Source organism: Salvelinus namaycush, chromosome 2, assembly GCF_016432855.1.
Source record: "Salvelinus namaycush isolate Seneca chromosome 2, SaNama_1.0, whole genome shotgun sequence".
In the NCBI taxonomy this organism is placed as follows: Eukaryota; Metazoa; Chordata; class Actinopteri; order Salmoniformes; family Salmonidae; genus Salvelinus; species Salvelinus namaycush.
The window spans coordinates 1,291,897-1,308,379 of NC_052308.1; the positions used below are offsets into that span (position 1 = coordinate 1,291,897).

General features: G+C 43.6%; 2 protein-coding genes and 1 pseudogene across 2 annotated transcripts; 2 read left to right on the forward strand and 1 right to left on the reverse strand.

Annotated features, from left to right (window-relative positions):
• The first annotated feature begins 1,103 nt into the window (after positions 1–1,103).
• On the forward strand, positions 1,104–11,455 carry LOC120020100 (annotated as a pseudogene).
• An 879-nt stretch (positions 11,456–12,334) lies between these two features.
• LOC120057853 (translation machinery-associated protein 7-like) lies at positions 12,335–13,891 on the reverse strand. The gene is made up of 4 exons (XM_039006324.1): positions 13,778–13,891; positions 13,237–13,292; positions 13,000–13,087; positions 12,335–12,566 (listed from the first exon to the last, which is right to left on the reverse strand). Exons 1-4 carry the CDS (start codon positions 13,791–13,793, stop codon positions 12,532–12,534), a joined length of 195 nt encoding a protein of 64 aa, XP_038862252.1. The 5' UTR covers positions 13,794–13,891; the 3' UTR covers positions 12,335–12,531.
• Positions 13,892–13,917: 26 nt separating this feature from the next.
• LOC120057863 (mitochondrial potassium channel-like) lies at positions 13,918–16,469 on the forward strand. The gene is made up of 4 exons (XM_039006334.1): positions 13,918–13,993; positions 14,378–14,780; positions 14,937–15,101; positions 15,365–16,469. Exons 2-4 carry the CDS (start codon positions 14,439–14,441, stop codon positions 16,169–16,171), a joined length of 1,314 nt encoding a protein of 437 aa, XP_038862262.1. The 5' UTR covers positions 13,918–13,993; positions 14,378–14,438; the 3' UTR covers positions 16,172–16,469.
• Positions 16,470–16,483: the final 14 nt, after the last annotated feature.

A 16,483-nucleotide genomic window follows, 5' to 3' on the forward strand; every position in this document is an offset into this window, starting at 1 on the left:
AGCACGTGTTTAGTTACAACCAGCACGTGTTTAGTTACAACCAGCACGTGTTTAGTTACAACCAACACGTGTTTAGTTACAACCAGCACGTGTTTAGTTACAACCAGCACGTGTTTAGTTACAACCAGCACGTGTTTAGTTACAACCAGCACGTGTTTAGTTACAACCAGCACGTGTTTAGTTACAACCAGCACGTGTTTAGTTACAACCAGCACGTGTTTAGTTACAACCAGCACGTGTTTAGCTACAACCAACACGTGTTTAGTTACAACCAGCACGTGTTTAGTTACAACCAGCACGTGTTTAGCTACCTGTACTGAACCATACTGTACTGTACTGAACCATACTGTACTGTACTGAACCATACTGTACTGTACTGAACCATACTGTACTGAACTATACTCTACTGTACTCTACTGAACTATACTCTACTCATGTTTACTGTACTTGAGTTTCTTATAATTCACTGGGTCTATGTTCTTACAATAAATATTTTGTATTAATCACCAGCCTTGCTATTTTCAATGTTGCTGATATTTAATTGGGTCAAGGTGTACAGAACATAAACGCAGCTGTCTGGTATCTAACTTATTCCTGTGGGTTTTTAGTTGCAGGAAAGTTAACTTCCCTTTTTTAACTCTTACATTTTTAACTCTAACTTGCAGATGCATGTTTGGGGATCCCGAGTGGCGCAGTGGTCTAAGGCACTGCATCTCAGTGCTTGAGGCGTCACTACAGACACCCTGGTTTGAATCCAGGCTGTATCACAACTGGCCGTGATTGGGAGTCACACAGGGTGGTGCACAATTGGCCCAGCATTGTCCGAGTTTGGCCCGTGTAGGCCGTCATTGTAAATAAGAATTTGTTCTTAACTGACTTGCCTAGTTAAATAAGGTTTAAATAAAGTAATTTCCAGTTATAAGTGTTTAAAGAATTACAGCCCTAACCTGCAGCTGTGCATTAAGCTCTGCCTGTTGGTTGCAATTGACCCAAGTAGGCTGGCTATTCAACTTGTTTCAGTTTAGGCTTGCTTGTTTGATCAACTAGTAGTTCATGATAGTTTTACATGAATGTTGATTATTATATTTTTTCCAGCAGCAGTCATGAAGGATTCCTCTTTCAATGTCCAGAAATTTGTGAGGGGCAAGATTTCAGACCCACAGAGCCATGCTATCCTTGTTAAGGTATAGTATGATTGTATACCTGATCTTCTATTTATTTATTTATTTATTTTATTTCGCCTTTATTTAACCAGGAAGGCCAGTTGAGAACAAGTTCTAATTTACAACTGCGACCTGGCCAAGATAAAGCAAAGCAGTGCGACAAAAACAACAACACAGAGTTACACATAAACAAATCATAAAAATCTTATAATCCCGTTTAAGAAAAATGAGGCAAAACTATCCTCAAAACAAGAATGTTGTCCTGCAGATAAACAGACACAGGAATGAACATGTTCTCCTCCCCCTTCCTTTTGTCCTGCAGATAAACAGACACAGGAATGAACATGTTCTCCTCCCCCTTCCTTTTGTCCTGCAGATAAACAGACACAGGAATGAACATGTTCTCCTCCCCCTTCCTTTTGTCCATTCAGATAAACAGACACAGGAATGAACATGTTCTCCTCCCCCTTCCTTTTGTCCTGCAGATAAACAGACACAGGAATGAACATGTTCTCCTCCCCCTTCCTTTTGTCCATTCAGATAAACAGACACAGGAATGAACATGTTCTCCTCCCCCTTCCTTTTGTCCATGCAGATAAACAGACACAGGAATGAACATGTTCTCCTCCCCCTTCCTTTTGTCCTGCAGATAAACAGACACAGGAATGAACATGTTCTCCTCCCCCTTCCTTTTGTCCTGCAGATAAACAGACACAGGAATGAACATGTTCTCCTCCCCCTTCCTTTTGTCCTGCAGATAAACAGACACAGGAATGAACATGTTCTCCTCCCCCTTCCTTTTGTCCATTCAGATAAACAGACACAGGAATGAACATGTTCTCCTCCCCCTTCCTTTTGTCCTGCAGATAAACAGACACAGGAATGAACATGTTCTCCTCCCCCTTCCTTTTGTCCTGCAGATAAACAGACACAGGAATGAACATGTTCTCCTCCCCCTTCCTTTTGTCCTGCAGATAAACAGACACAGGAATGAACATGTTCTCCTCCCCCTTCCTGTTGTCCATTCAGATAAACAGACACAGGAATGAACATGTTCTCCTCCCCCTTCCTTTTGTCCTGCAGATAAACAGACACAGGAATGAACATGTTCTCCTCCCCCTTCCTTTTGTCCTGCAGATAAACAGACACAGGAATGAACATGTTCTCCTCCCCCTTCCTTTTGTCCTGCAGATAAACAGACACAGGAATGAACATGTTCTCCTCCCCCTTCCTTTTGTCCTGCAGATAAACAGACACAGGAATGAACATGTTCTCCTCCCCCTTCCTTTTGTCCTGCAGATAAACAGACACAGGAATGAACATGTTCTCCTCCCCCTTCCTTTTGTCCTGCAGATAAACAGACACAGGAATGAACATGTTCTCCTCCCCCTTCCTTTTGTCCTGCAGATAAACAGACACAGGAATGAACATGTTCTCCTCCCCCTTCCTTTTGTCCTGCAGATAAACAGACACAGGAATGAACATGTTCTCCTCCCCCTTCCTTTTGTCCATGCAGATAAACAGACACAGGAATGAACATGTTCTCCTCCCCCTTCCTTTTGTCCTGCAGATAAACAGACACAGGAATGAACATGTTCTCCTCCCCCTTCCTTTTGTCCTGCAGATAAACAGACACAGGAATGAACATGTTCTCCTCCCCCTTCCTTTTGTCCTGCAGATAAACAGACACAGGAATGAACATGTTCTCCTCCCCCTTCCTTTTGTCCTGCAGATAAACAGACACAGGAATGAACATGTTCTCCTCCCCCTTCCTTTTGTCCTGCAGATAAACAGACACAGGAATGAACATGTTCTCCTCCCCCTTCCTTTTGTCCTGCAGATAAACAGACACAGGAATGAACATGTTCTCCTCCCCCTTCCTTTTGTCCTGCAGATAAACAGACACAGGAATGAACATGTTCTCCTCCCCCTTCCTTTTGTCCATTCAGATAAACAGACACAGGAATGAACATGTTCTCCTCCCCCTTCCTTTTGTCCATGCAGATAAACAGACACAGGAATGAACATGTTCTCCTCCCCCTTCCTTTTGTCCTGCAGATAAACAGACACAGGAATGAACATGTTCTCCTCCCCCTTCCTTTTGTCCTGCAGATAAACAGACACAGGAATGAACATGTTCTCCTCCCCCTTCCTTTTGTCCTGCAGATAAACAGACACAGGAATGAACATGTTCTCCTCCCCCTTCCTTTTGTCCTGCAGATAAACAGACACAGGAATGAACATGTTCTCCTCCCCCTTCCTTTTGTCCTGCAGATAAACAGACACAGGAATGAACATGTTCTCCTCCCCCTTCCTTTTGTCCTGCAGATAAACAGACACAGGAATGAACATGTTCTCCTCCCCCTTCCTTTTGTCCTGCAGATAAACAGACACAGGAATGAACATGTTCTCCTCCCCCTTCCTTTTGTCCTGCAGATAAACAGACACAGGAAATGAACATGTTCTCCTCCCCCTTCCTTTTGTCCTGCAGATAAACAGACACAGGAATGAACATGTTCTCCTCCCCCTTCCTTTTGTCCTGCAGATAAACAGACACAGGAATGAACATGTTCTCCTCCCCCTTCCTTTTGTCCTGCAGATAAACAGACACAGGAATGAACATGTTCTCCTCCCCCTTCCTTTTGTCCTGCAGATAAACAGACACAGGAATGAACATGTTCTCCTCCCCCTTCCTTTTGTCCTGCAGATAAACAGACACAGGAATGAACATGTTCTCCTCCCCCTTCCTTTTGTCCTGCAGATAAACAGACACAGGAATGAACATGTTCTCCTCCCCCTTCCTTTTGTCCTGCAGATAAACAGACACAGGAATGAACATGTTCTCCTCCCCCTTCCTTTTGTCCTGCAGATAAACAGACACAGGAATGAACATGTTCTCCTCCCCCTTCCTTTTGTCCTGCAGATAAACAGACACAGGAATGAACATGTTCTCCTCCCCCTTCCTTTTGTCCTGCAGATAAACAGACACAGGAATGAACATGTTCTCCTCCCCCTTCCTTTTGTCCATGCAGATAAACAGACACAGGAATGAACATGTTCTCCTCCCCCTTCCTTTTGTCCTGCAGATAAACAGACACAGGAATGAACATGTTCTCCTCCCCCTTCCTTTTGTCCTGCAGATAAACAGACACAGGAATGAACATGTTCTCCTCCCCCTTCCTTTTGTCCTGCAGATAAACAGACACAGGAATGAACATGTTCTCCTCCCCCTTCCTTTTGTCCTGCAGATAAACAGACACAGGAATGAACATGTTCTCCTCCCCCTTCCTTTTGTCCTGCAGATAAACAGACACAGGAATGAACATGTTCTCCTCCCCCTTCCTTTTGTCCTGCAGATAAACAGACACAGGAATGAACATGTTCTCCTCCCCCTTCCTTTTGTCCTGCAGATAAACAGACACAGGAATGAACATGTTCTCCTCCCCCTTCCTTTTGTCCTGCAGATAAACAGACACAGGAATGAACATGTTCTCCTCCCCCTTCCTTTTGTCCATGCAGATAAACAGACACAGGAATGAACATGTTCTCCTCCCCCTTCCTTTTGTCCATGCAGATAAACAGACACAGGAATGAACATGTTCTCCTCCCCCTTCCTTTTGTCCTGCAGATAAACAGACACAGGAATGAACATGTTCTCCTCCCCCTTCCTTTTGTCCTGCAGATAAACAGACACAGGAATGAACATGTTCTCCTCCCCCCTTCCTTTTGTCCTGCAGATAAACAGACACAGGAATGAACATGTTCTCCTCCCCCTTCCTTTTGTCCTGCAGATAAACAGACACAGGAATGAACATGTTCTCCTCCCCCTTCCTTTTGTCCTGCAGATAAACAGACACAGGAATGAACATGTTCTCCTCCCCCTTCCTTTTGTCCTGCAGATAAACAGACACAGGAATGAACATGTTCTCCTCCCCCTTCCTTTTGTCCTGCAGATAAACAGACACAGGAATGAACATGTTCTCCTCCCCCTTCCTTTTGTCCTGCAGATAAACAGACACAGGAATGAACATGTTCTCCTCCCCCTTCCTTTTGTCCTGCAGATAAACAGACACAGGAATGAACATGTTCTCCTCCCCCTTCCTTTTGTCCTGCAGATAAACAGACACAGGAATGAACATGTTCTCCTCCCCCTTCCTTTTGTCCTGCAGATAAACAGACACAGGAATGAACATGTTCTCCTCCCCCTTCCTTTTGTCCTGCAGATAAACAGACACAGGAATGAACATGTTCTCCTCCCCCTTCCTTTTGTCCTGCAGATAAACAGACACAGGAATGAACATGTTCTCCTCCCCCTTCCTTTTGTCCTGCAGATAAACAGACACAGGAATGAACATGTTCTCCTCCCCCTTCCTTTTGTCCATGCAGATAAACAGACACAGGAATGAACATGTTCTCCTCCCCCTTCCTTTTGTCCTGCAGATAAACAGACACAGGAATGAACATGTTCTCCTCCCCCTTCCTTTTGTCCTGCAGATAAACAGACACAGGAATGAACATGTTCTCCTCCCCCTTCCTTTTGTCCTGCAGATAAACAGACACAGGAATGAACATGTTCTCCTCCCCCTTCCTTTTGTCCTGCAGATAAACAGACACAGGAATGAACATGTTCTCCTCCCCCTTCCTTTTGTCCTGCAGATAAACAGACACAGGAATGAACATGTTCTCCTCCCCCTTCCTTTTGTCCTGCAGATAAACAGACACAGGAATGAACATGTTCTCCTCCCCCTTCCTTTTGTCCTGCAGATAAACAGACACAGGAATGAACATGTTCTCCTCCCCCTTCCTTTTGTCCATTCAGATAAACAGACACAGGAATGAACATGTTCTCCTCCCCCTTCCTTTTGTCCATGCAGATAAACAGACACAGGAATGAACATGTTCTCCTCCCCCTTCCTTTTGTCCTGCAGATAAACAGACACAGGAATGAACATGTTCTCCTCCCCCTTCCTTTTGTCCTGCAGATAAACAGACACAGGAATGAACATGTTCTCCTCCCCCTTCCTTTTGTCCTGCAGATAAACAGACACAGGAATGAACATGTTCTCCTCCCCCTTCCTTTTGTCCTGCAGATAAACAGACACAGGAATGAACATGTTCTCCTCCCCCTTCCTTTTGTCCTGCAGATAAACAGACACAGGAATGAACATGTTCTCCTCCCCCTTCCTTTTGTCCTGCAGATAAACAGACACAGGAATGAACATGTTCTCCTCCCCCTTCCTTTTGTCCTGCAGATAAACAGACACAGGAATGAACATGTTCTCCTCCCCCTTCCTTTTGTCCTGCAGATAAACAGACACAGGAATGAACATGTTCTCCTCCCCCTTCCTTTTGTCCTGCAGATAAACAGACACAGGAATGAACATGTTCTCCTCCCCCTTCCTTTTGTCCTGCAGATAAACAGACACAGGAATGAACATGTTCTCCTCCCCCTTCCTTTTGTCCTGCAGATAAACAGACACAGGAATGAACATGTTCTCCTCCCCCTTCCTTTTGTCCTGCAGATAAACAGACACAGGAATGAACATGTTCTCCTCCCCCTTCCTTTTGTCCTGCAGATAAACAGACACAGGAATGAACATGTTCTCCTCCCCCTTCCTTTTGTCCTGCAGATAAACAGACACAGGAATGAACATGTTCTCCTCCCCCTTCCTTTTGTCCTGCAGATAAACAGACACAGGAATGAACATGTTCTCCTCCCCCTTCCTTTTGTCCTGCAGATAAACAGACACAGGAATGAACATGTTCTTCTTCCCCCTTCCTTTTGTCCTGCAGATAAACAGACACAGGAATGAACATGTTCTCCTCCCCCTTCCTTTTGTCCTGCAGATAAACAGACACAGGAATGAACATGTTCTCCTCCCCCTTCCTTTTGTCCTGCAGATAAACAGACACAGGAATGAACATGTTCTCCTCCCCCTTCCTTTTGTCCTGCAGATAAACAGACACAGGAATGAACATGTTCTCCTCCCCCTTCCTTTTGTCCTGCAGATAAACAGACACAGGAATGAACATGTTCTCCTCCCCCTTCCTTTTGTCCTGCAGATAAACAGACACAGGAATGAACATGTTCTCCTCCCCCTTCCTTTTGTCCTGCAGATAAACAGACACAGGAATGAACATGTTCTCCTCCCCCTTCCTTTTGTCCTGCAGATAAACAGACACAGGAATGAACATGTTCTCCTCCCCCTTCCTTTTGTCCTGCAGATAAACAGACACAGGAATGAACATGTTCTCCTCCCCCTTCCTTTTGTCCTGCAGATAAACAGACACAGGAATGAACATGTTCTCCTCCCCCTTCCTTTTGTCCTGCAGATAAACAGACACAGGAATGAACATGTTCTCCTCCCCCTTCCTTTTGTCCTGCAGATAAACAGACACAGGAATGAACATGTTCTCCTCCCCCTTCCTTTTGTCCTGCAGATAAACAGACACAGGAATGAACATGTTCTCCTCCCCCTTCCTTTTGTCCTGCAGATAAACAGACACAGGAATGAACATGTTCTCCTCCCCCTTCCTTTTGTCCTGCAGATAAACAGACACAGGAATGAACATGTTCTCCTCCCCCTTCCTTTTGTCCTGCAGATAAACAGACACAGGAATGAACATGTTCTCCTCCCCCTTCCTTTTGTCCTGCAGATAAACAGACACAGGAATGAACATGTTCTCCTCCCCCTTCCTTTTGTCCTGCAGATAAACAGACACAGGAATGAACATGTTCTCCTCCCCCTTCCTTTTGTCCTGCAGATAAACAGACACAGGAATGAACATGTTCTCCTCCCCCTTCCTTTTGTCCTGCAGATAAACAGACACAGGAATGAACATGTTCTCCTCCCCCTTCCTTTTGTCCTGCAGATAAACAGACACAGGAATGAACATGTTCTCCTCCCCCTTCCTTTTGTCCTGCAGATAAACAGACACAGGAATGAACATGTTCTCCTCCCCCTTCCTTTTGTCCTGCAGATAAACAGACACAGGAATGAACATGTTCTCCTCCCCCTTCCTTTTGTCCTGCAGATAAACAGACACAGGAATGAACATGTTCTCCTCCCCCTTCCTTTTGTCCTGCAGATAAACAGACACAGGAATGAACATGTTCTCCTCCCCCTTCCTTTTGTCCTGCAGATAAACAGACACAGGAATGAACATGTTCTCCTCCCCCTTCCTTTTGTCCTGCAGATAAACAGACACAGGAATGAACATGTTCTCCTCCCCCTTCCTTTTGTCCTGCAGATAAACAGACACAGGAATGAACATGTTCTCCTCCCCCTTCCTTTTGTCCTGCAGATAAACAGACACAGGAATGAACATGTTCTCCTCCCCCTTCCTTTTGTCCTGCAGATAAACAGACACAGGAATGAACATGTTCTCCTCCCCCTTCCTTTTGTCCTGCAGATAAACAGACACAGGAATGAACATGTTCTCCTCCCCCTTCCTTTTGTCCTGCAGATAAACAGACACAGGAATGAACATGTTCTCCTCCCCCTTCCTTTTGTCCATTCAGATAAACAGACACAGGAATGAACATGTTCTCCTCCCCCTTCCTTTTGTCCATGCAGATAAACAGACACAGGAATGAACATGTTCTCCTCCCCCTTCCTTTTGTCCTGCAGATAAACAGACACAGGAATGAACATGTTCTCCTCCCCCTTCCTTTTGTCCATTCAGATAAACAGACACAGGAATGAACATGTTCTCCTCCCCCTTCCTTTTGTCCATGCAGATAAACAGACACAGGAATGAACATGTTCTCCTCCCCCTTCCTTTTGTCCTGCAGATAAACAGACACAGGAATGAACATGTTCTCCTCCCCCTTCCTTTTGTCCTGCAGATAAACAGACACAGGAATGAACATGTTCTCCTCCCCCTTCCTTTTGTCCTGCAGATAAACAGACACAGGAATGAACATGTTCTCCTCCCCCTTCCTTTTGTCCTGCAGATAAACAGACACAGGAATGAACATGTTCTCCTCCCCCTTCCTTTTGTCCTGCAGATAAACAGACACAGGAATGAACATGTTCTCCTCCCCCTTCCTTTTGTCCTGCAGATAAACAGACACAGGAATGAACATGTTCTCCTCCCCCTTCCTTTTGTCCTGCAGATAAACAGACACAGGAATGAACATGTTCTCCTCCCCCTTCCTTTTGTCCTGCAGATAAACAGACACAGGAATGAACATGTTCTCCTCCCCCTTCCTTTTGTCCTGCAGATAAACAGACACAGGAATGAACATGTTCTCCTCCCCCTTCCTTTTGTCCTGCAGATAAACAGACACAGGAATGAACATGTTCTCCTCCCCCTTCCTTTTGTCCTGCAGATAAACAGACACAGGAATGAACATGTTCTCCTCCCCCTTCCTTTTGTCCTGCAGATAAACAGACACAGGAATGAACATGTTCTCCTCCCCCTTCCTTTTGTCCTGCAGATAAACAGACACAGGAATGAACATGTTCTCCTCCCCCTTCCTGTTGTCCTGCAGATAAACAGACACAGGAATGAACATGTTCTCCTCCCCCTTCCTTTTGTCCTGCAGATAAACAGACACAGGAATGAACATGTTCTCCTCCCCCTTCCTTTTGTCCTGCAGATAAACAGACACAGGAATGAACATGTTCTCCTCCCCCTTCCTTTTGTCCTGCAGATAAACAGACACAGGAATGAACATGTTCTCCTCCCCCTTCCTTTTGTCCTGCAGATAAACAGACACAGGAATGAACATGTTCTCCTCCCCCTTCCTTTTGTCCTGCAGATAAACAGACACAGGAATGAACATGTTCTCCTCCCCCTTCCTTTTGTCCTGCAGATAAACAGACACAGGAATGAACATGTTCTCCTCCCCCTTCCTTTTGTCCTGCAGATAAACAGACACAGGAATGAACATGTTCTCCTCCCCCTTCCTTTTGTCCTGCAGATAAACAGACACAGGAATGAACATGTTCTCCTCCCCCTTCCTTTTGTCCTGCAGATAAACAGACACAGGAATGAACATGTTCTCCTCCCCCTTCCTTTTGTCCATTCAGATCGCGTGCCGCTGTGACATCATAGGGATTCTGGAGGTGGTGGACGTGAGCGGCGCTTCAGGGAAAAATGTTCCTGAAGGATTTAAATGAGTCAAGTGATTTCTCTCAAGGTGGGTAATTTCATAGTAGTGATTTGAATGGTCGTATCAGGGTGCAGTAGCCGGATGTTTTTCCAGACCACGAGACACTATAAATATATAAATAAAGCCCCCTTGTCAGGTCAGGAAAACTCCTGGTCCTACATGATAATAATGATTAATTTACAAGTGTGTCATTTGATCTTGTGTTCTTATCCAAATAGGTCCAATAAGAAGCAACACTACACTCTGAAAATCAGCCCTCGTCTGGGAAGAGACAGATACAAGGAGCAGTGTATGTTTCTGTACAGGTACAAATCAAACCCATGGTCAACCTTACCCTCATGAACCTCTATCTTATGTCAAACATATTTTTCATTGTGATCTGATTCAATGCTATTGCATTGTTTGTTCTGAAAAGGGATGATTTGGTGGACTTGGTCAGCGCCTGGCAACGAGTACAACCAGGCTGAAGATGTGGATACCTTCGCCAGGGATCCGTCCATTCTCCTCTTTAAATGTCTCAACACTGGCAAGGGGCACAGGAGCACTGGAATTTAGCGTGATCCATCCATATGCCATTTGATTTAGCAAATCATATGAAAGTGAATGGTAAACCGACAGGTGGAGATTAAAGCAGAGAATAAAAGTCCATCCATAAACAGATGAAATATTGACTTCTCATCTCTTCCTGGTTTTCTCAACACTAGAGGACTTGGTACTGAACCCAGTGCACACCAAGCCTGAGGACTCAAGAGAAGGAGCTAGATGAGCTTTATGATGTCTTCCTGGAAATTAAAAATAAATGGAAGATGGATGTAAGTTCTGAGATAAGCCATTGACAGAGCTGGTTTAGAAAGTGGACCCACATGAGCCTTTGACAAGTAAAATACAAAACCAGCCACATCTTGATTGCAAGATAACTCTTGTGTGAGAATAACATTGATTTATGAACAAACTGCTCTCATAAAAACACTATCCTCATTCTGGATGACAAGTAAATACATTTGTTGTGTAATGTTTCTCTTGTACCAGAACTTTATGATCCTAGGTGACTTTAACGCAGACGGGTCCTACGTTTCTAACAAGGACATGAAAACATCTGCAGTGACACATGTCCACTGGCTGATTAAAGATGACTGATACCACAACAAACACAGGCAACGAGAACACTTGACAGGTGGCTCACTGATTTATGAACATGTCTGAAAATGGACAATCACCTATGGAGATAACGTGCAATTTTTTTTTTTGTATTGTTAAAATGTCTTAAGTATTATAAAACACATTTACTTGTGTAATATGACTGCTGACTTGTTCTGATCCAGATTAGATGCATTACACAATCATGCCAAACTATTCCGCTTTCAGAAGGCATATGTGCTTTCTAAAGATGGAAGTATGCACATTAGACAATACAAGCCAAGTGTAATCCTGGTAGATGGTTTGATTAACAATATTATAAACTATATGAAATTAACACTTTAGTAGCCTACATTTACAATCTGTCTACACTAGAAATACATGTAAAAGGTGAACCCTCTGGCTTACGTCTCCACACCTACCATGTTTTATCCGACCCCTGAAGGTGAGTGACCATTACCCTGTTGAGGTACAGCTGAAAGGACTGACACCAACTAAATACAGTAAGCAGCATCATTGCGCTTTATTCTGAATCTCCCAAACATTCCTCTTAAGGAAAATCATTAAAACTGGGTAAACAAGCAACATATTTTACACACATCACTCCACACATTCAAAAAATCTGAACAATAAAATGAATTGTAGATAAGAAAACTAATTTTCTGGAAGTGGGAAACAGAACCCTCTACTTGACCAAAATTGGACTGTATGAAGAGAATTTAGGGAATTGAAGAGAGAACCTCAATGAGAGAAGCTGAAGATGCAGGTGGCCAAGCTTAGAAGTGAAACTGATTACATTTAACCATAATACTAGCTATTTGTGCTGCACATCATGTTGGTATGTGTAGTGTAGCTACTGATCTAAAGCTGATGTGTTTCCAACAGAATCTCAAAGATTACAGAGGAGTGTAAATACAACAGTAGTTACAAGACTTTATTAGTTCAGAGCTTTTTCCTTTACAAGAACACATTGGAAATTATTTTTTAAAAGGGTCATTTCATGTATTTTTCTCATTCTACAATGGACCCAAACAAGAAAAAAAATATGGGGGTTGGATTTGCCATGGGGCTGCGATTCAGCAAATGAGTGCATGATCTTCTAATGCCAAATCACTTCTTTCCAGACTTCTTGATTCCTCCACCAGCTGAAAGAAAATGGAGAAGTTGAGAAAACCATCTGAAATGTGTATAACTTTTTCTAGAAAACTCATGTAGTGAGGCACTAAATGTATAGACGCAAAGACATCTGTGGCAAGCAGAGTACATTGAATGTCAGGCAAGAATACCCCAAAAAAAGCTACCACTGCCACCTAGTGTTATGAGAATCAATAGGCCTATTCTCCTCTGTGTTTGAGATGCCTTTTCATTATCCTCTGCAGTATAAAAACAGTTAAACATTGGCACGGGTAAATAATACTCTATATATCTGGAGTCAGTGAATGGGTGGTTGGGTAGATTTGGGGCAAGTTGAAAGTCCACCCTTTTGATTTATTTGGGGTATTGTTCAGTTTCATCAGAAAAAGCGAGGAATCCTGATTAGACTCTTATTGTCAACAAGAACAAATACATTATTCTTACTCAAAGGTCCTTTTCCTGCTGCTTTTGTCTTCAATGCATCCAAGGCTTTCTGGTCTTCTTTCTGCTTCTGTTTGAAGGCCATTTCCTCCTGGATTTGACAAAGCAAATCTGCTCAGGATTACAATGGAAAATGCACTAGTCCACATTTTAATGTATTCGAATTTTCAAAGATACTGAGCGTTCCCTCAGAATGATATAGGCTACATACAACATTGTGCTAACAACACAATGACTTACATCGTCCATCTCCTTAGTCGCTTTCTTGGCAGATTTTAGAGGCTTCTTCTTACCACCTGTAAGACAAGAACACATCTCATTGAATTAATATGAATCAATACCGCATATGAGCATCACACAAAGCCCAGAAGGTAGCATGCTACGTAACTAGCTAAACTTGATTAAGACATGTGGGAGAAATGTACACAGCTAGCTAACCATCTAGCATAACTGTGATGCATGTATTTGCAAGCAGATGTAAGAGCAAATCAACAATATATGAACATGTATGGTACATGCGAATGCCATCTCTGTAAATAGATTGAACTTTCTAGCCTAAGTAGCATGGCCATGGCTTGCCAGGCGCCAGTTATTCCAGCTACAGTAGCTAGCTACCCCAGCTACAGTAGCTAGCTACATTGCAATGCATTGCACGAGTTGCTAGTTAGCTAGTATTTACAGTCGTAGTCGAAACTTTTCTTCTATCTAGTAGTGGCAATATTAAGTTTCACCTGAAAATAAATGTCGAGCTTTATGTCAAAAATGTAAATGTGTATCTCACCTTCTCTTCCGGACATATTTGAGACTTTTCAATAAAATCTAAATAAAACAACTGAGCTAGCGTGTTAGCAGTTGCTTACTAATCCGCGCTGTTAGGACCTTACTTCCGCTCTAAACCGGATGCAGGATGTTTGTGATGCGCCTGATCATAAAATCACCATTCACGTTCTGTAGCCAGCTGATAATTTGCCGAACAATCAACAATTGAAGACAACCGGTACGTGATTATACTTTTTTAGGTAAAAAGAAAAATCAGAGAGATTAATAGCTACGAGTAGAACATGATGTTAATTTAGGCTTGGGTTGCCTTAAAGCAAGTTTTCAAACTGTCAGCTGCTGGCTAGCTAGGTAGCTGGGCTAGCTAGGTAGCTGTGCTCGCTAGCCCGTTCTCTATGGTAATTGATTGGGCGTCTCAGCCACTGCATCATGCATAACATCCAAAATGGCCATAGATTTTCAATTAATTGCATAAACATCAGCATTGTAGAGGTCAAATGAGCAGTGCTAAAAAATATTGATGAACATTCATTGATACATCAAACCTCAACAGCCCACCCATATACTGTACTTTGATACAGAGTTTGACTGTACTGTTTTACAGGTGGCAGCTCCAATGTCTTCTGCTGTAGTTTCATAGTGAATATAACCGACTGGCTTCTGAAATGAGGTACAGAGGGAAACCGCTCATACCATGGTGCCATGGAACATCATGTCTCTGCCGTTTCTACATCGCTGGCACGGTCAGAGGGACTGTGTATTCCAGCAGGAGCTACAGCACACAACAACAGAAACCACCACAGCCAAAAGATGACCGAGTAGACAAACCTGCTGTGCCTATTCAGGAGCATGCCATAGCTACAATACAGCATCTGACTGACTTGGGGAAGCAGTGGGGACAGAAGTCTATGAGCACAGCCTCAAACACAGTTAACTACTGGTGGGAGAGGTACGAGGAGTTTGTCGGCCTGAATGAAGTCAGATATGCCCAGTCTAAAGTTACAGAGGTAAGACAATATGCAAGCCAGGTGTATTGAACCAGAGGTTTTGATGCATTTTTCACTGTATCTATCTTACTATCTCTTCGCTGAGTTTTCCATGACCTGGCCAGGAGAAAACCCTAGTTTGTCCTGGGACCCAGAGTGTTGCATGTTTTCCTTAAGGCAGAAAAGGCCTTCATGGTGGCCAGAGGGATGGTGCGTGAGGCCCATGGCAGCCTGGAGGCCCTACAGGTCCGGCTGAAGGAGGTGAGAGATCGACTGGATCGGGTCTCACGAGAGGAGGCCCACTACCTGGAGCTGGCCACGCTGGAGCACAAGTTGCTGCAGGTAACTACTGTCAACACAGAATAAAATGGAATATACATTTACATTTACATTTAAGTCATTTAGCAGACGCTCTTATCCAGAGCGACTTACAAATTGGTGCATTCACCTTATGACATTCAGTGGAACAGCCACTTTACAATAGTGCATCTAAATCTTTTAAGGGGGGGGGGGGGGGGGGGGGGGTCAGAAGGATTACTTACACACATCTGTAGTGTTGCACTCTGTTTTAAGAAACAAACATTCTCACAATGTCTTGACCATAGGAGGAACGTCGCATACGAACAGCCTACGAAAACGCAGAAGGGGCTGAAAGGGAGAAGTTTGCCTTATTCTCAGCGGGTGTACGTGAGAGCCACGAGAAAGAACGGACGCGGACGGAGCGCACCAAAAACTGGTCTGTGATAGGCTCTGTACTCGGTGCCTTCATAGGGGTCATGGGTTCTACCTATGTCAACAGGGTACGCCTACAGGAGCTGAAGAATTTACTACTAGAGGCCCAGAAAGGACCAGTCAACCTACAGGAGGCTATCAAAGTCCAGGCCAGTATGCATAAGACTCAACAAGAGGAGCTGAGAGGCCTTATAGACACCCTGAGGGCGACACTACAGCATAGTGCAGCTCAGGCTGAGAAACATGTGAAGAAGCCAGTGGCAGGTCTTGTTCCGGTTCCAGAACCCATCGTGGTTCCACCTCCACCCTCTCCAAGTGCCTCTGAGACAGTTCTAAAAGAGATACTGCTCTATAGCCAGAAGGCACAGGTTCTTATAGAAGGAGTCCAGCCCCAGCTTGGGCAGCTAGACCAGGGTGTTGGAAAGGTTGAATCGGAACTCAAGGAAGTGAAGAATTTAATTGAGACGTATCATAGAGAAGAGAAGCCACCTGTAGTGATAAGTCAACAAGATTCCCAGATGTTTGTATGTGAAACAGAGAGTGTTATGCAAGGACTTGACCAGACGGAGAAAAGACTTGAGGCTCAGATAAACCAGACTACCATGTACAACACTGTTCTGGCTTACGTTGCGCTTGCTGTCACTGTACCTGCACTGTATATTCTCTTTAGAGGTGTTTGACTAATGTTATATACTGTAAAAGAGTGTTATTAATCTAACCAGGTCCATCTTGATTTTAGAAATGAAATAATTACAAATTAATATTGTGATTTGCTATTTATGTCTTTTATACAGGGAAAATGAACCGTGCACTGATGTGAAATCAATGACTGTATGAGAGTACTATAATTATGTTTAAATGTAATACATTATCAAATATTTTGAATTACAGTACTCAATCTATTAAAATTTAATATGTTGTCAAATATTTTATGTTTTGAATGTAGATTGTTCTATAAATTAATCCAAAATAAATTGTCACTCCTAGAAAAA

Excerpts from the sequence above, each read along its gene's own strand:
- LOC120057853 (XM_039006324.1), bottom strand. Across the intron at positions 13,088-13,236 it reads CGACTAAGGAGATGGACGAT|GAGGAAATGGCCTTCAAACA; the intron begins GTAAGTCATTGT and ends TGTCAAATCCAG. Across the intron at positions 12,567-12,999 it reads AGCAGGAAAAGGACCTTTGA|CTGGTGGAGGAATCAAGAAG; the intron begins GTAAGAATAATG and ends ATTTTCTTTCAG.
- LOC120057863 (XM_039006334.1), top strand. The coding sequence starts at position 14,439 with ATGAGGTACAGAGGGAAACCGCTCATACCATGGTGCCATGGAACATCA. Across the intron at positions 14,781-14,936 it reads CCCAGTCTAAAGTTACAGAG|GCAGAAAAGGCCTTCATGGT; the intron begins GTAAGACAATAT and ends GTTTTCCTTAAG. Across the intron at positions 15,102-15,364 it reads TGGAGCACAAGTTGCTGCAG|GAGGAACGTCGCATACGAAC; the intron begins GTAACTACTGTC and ends TCTTGACCATAG.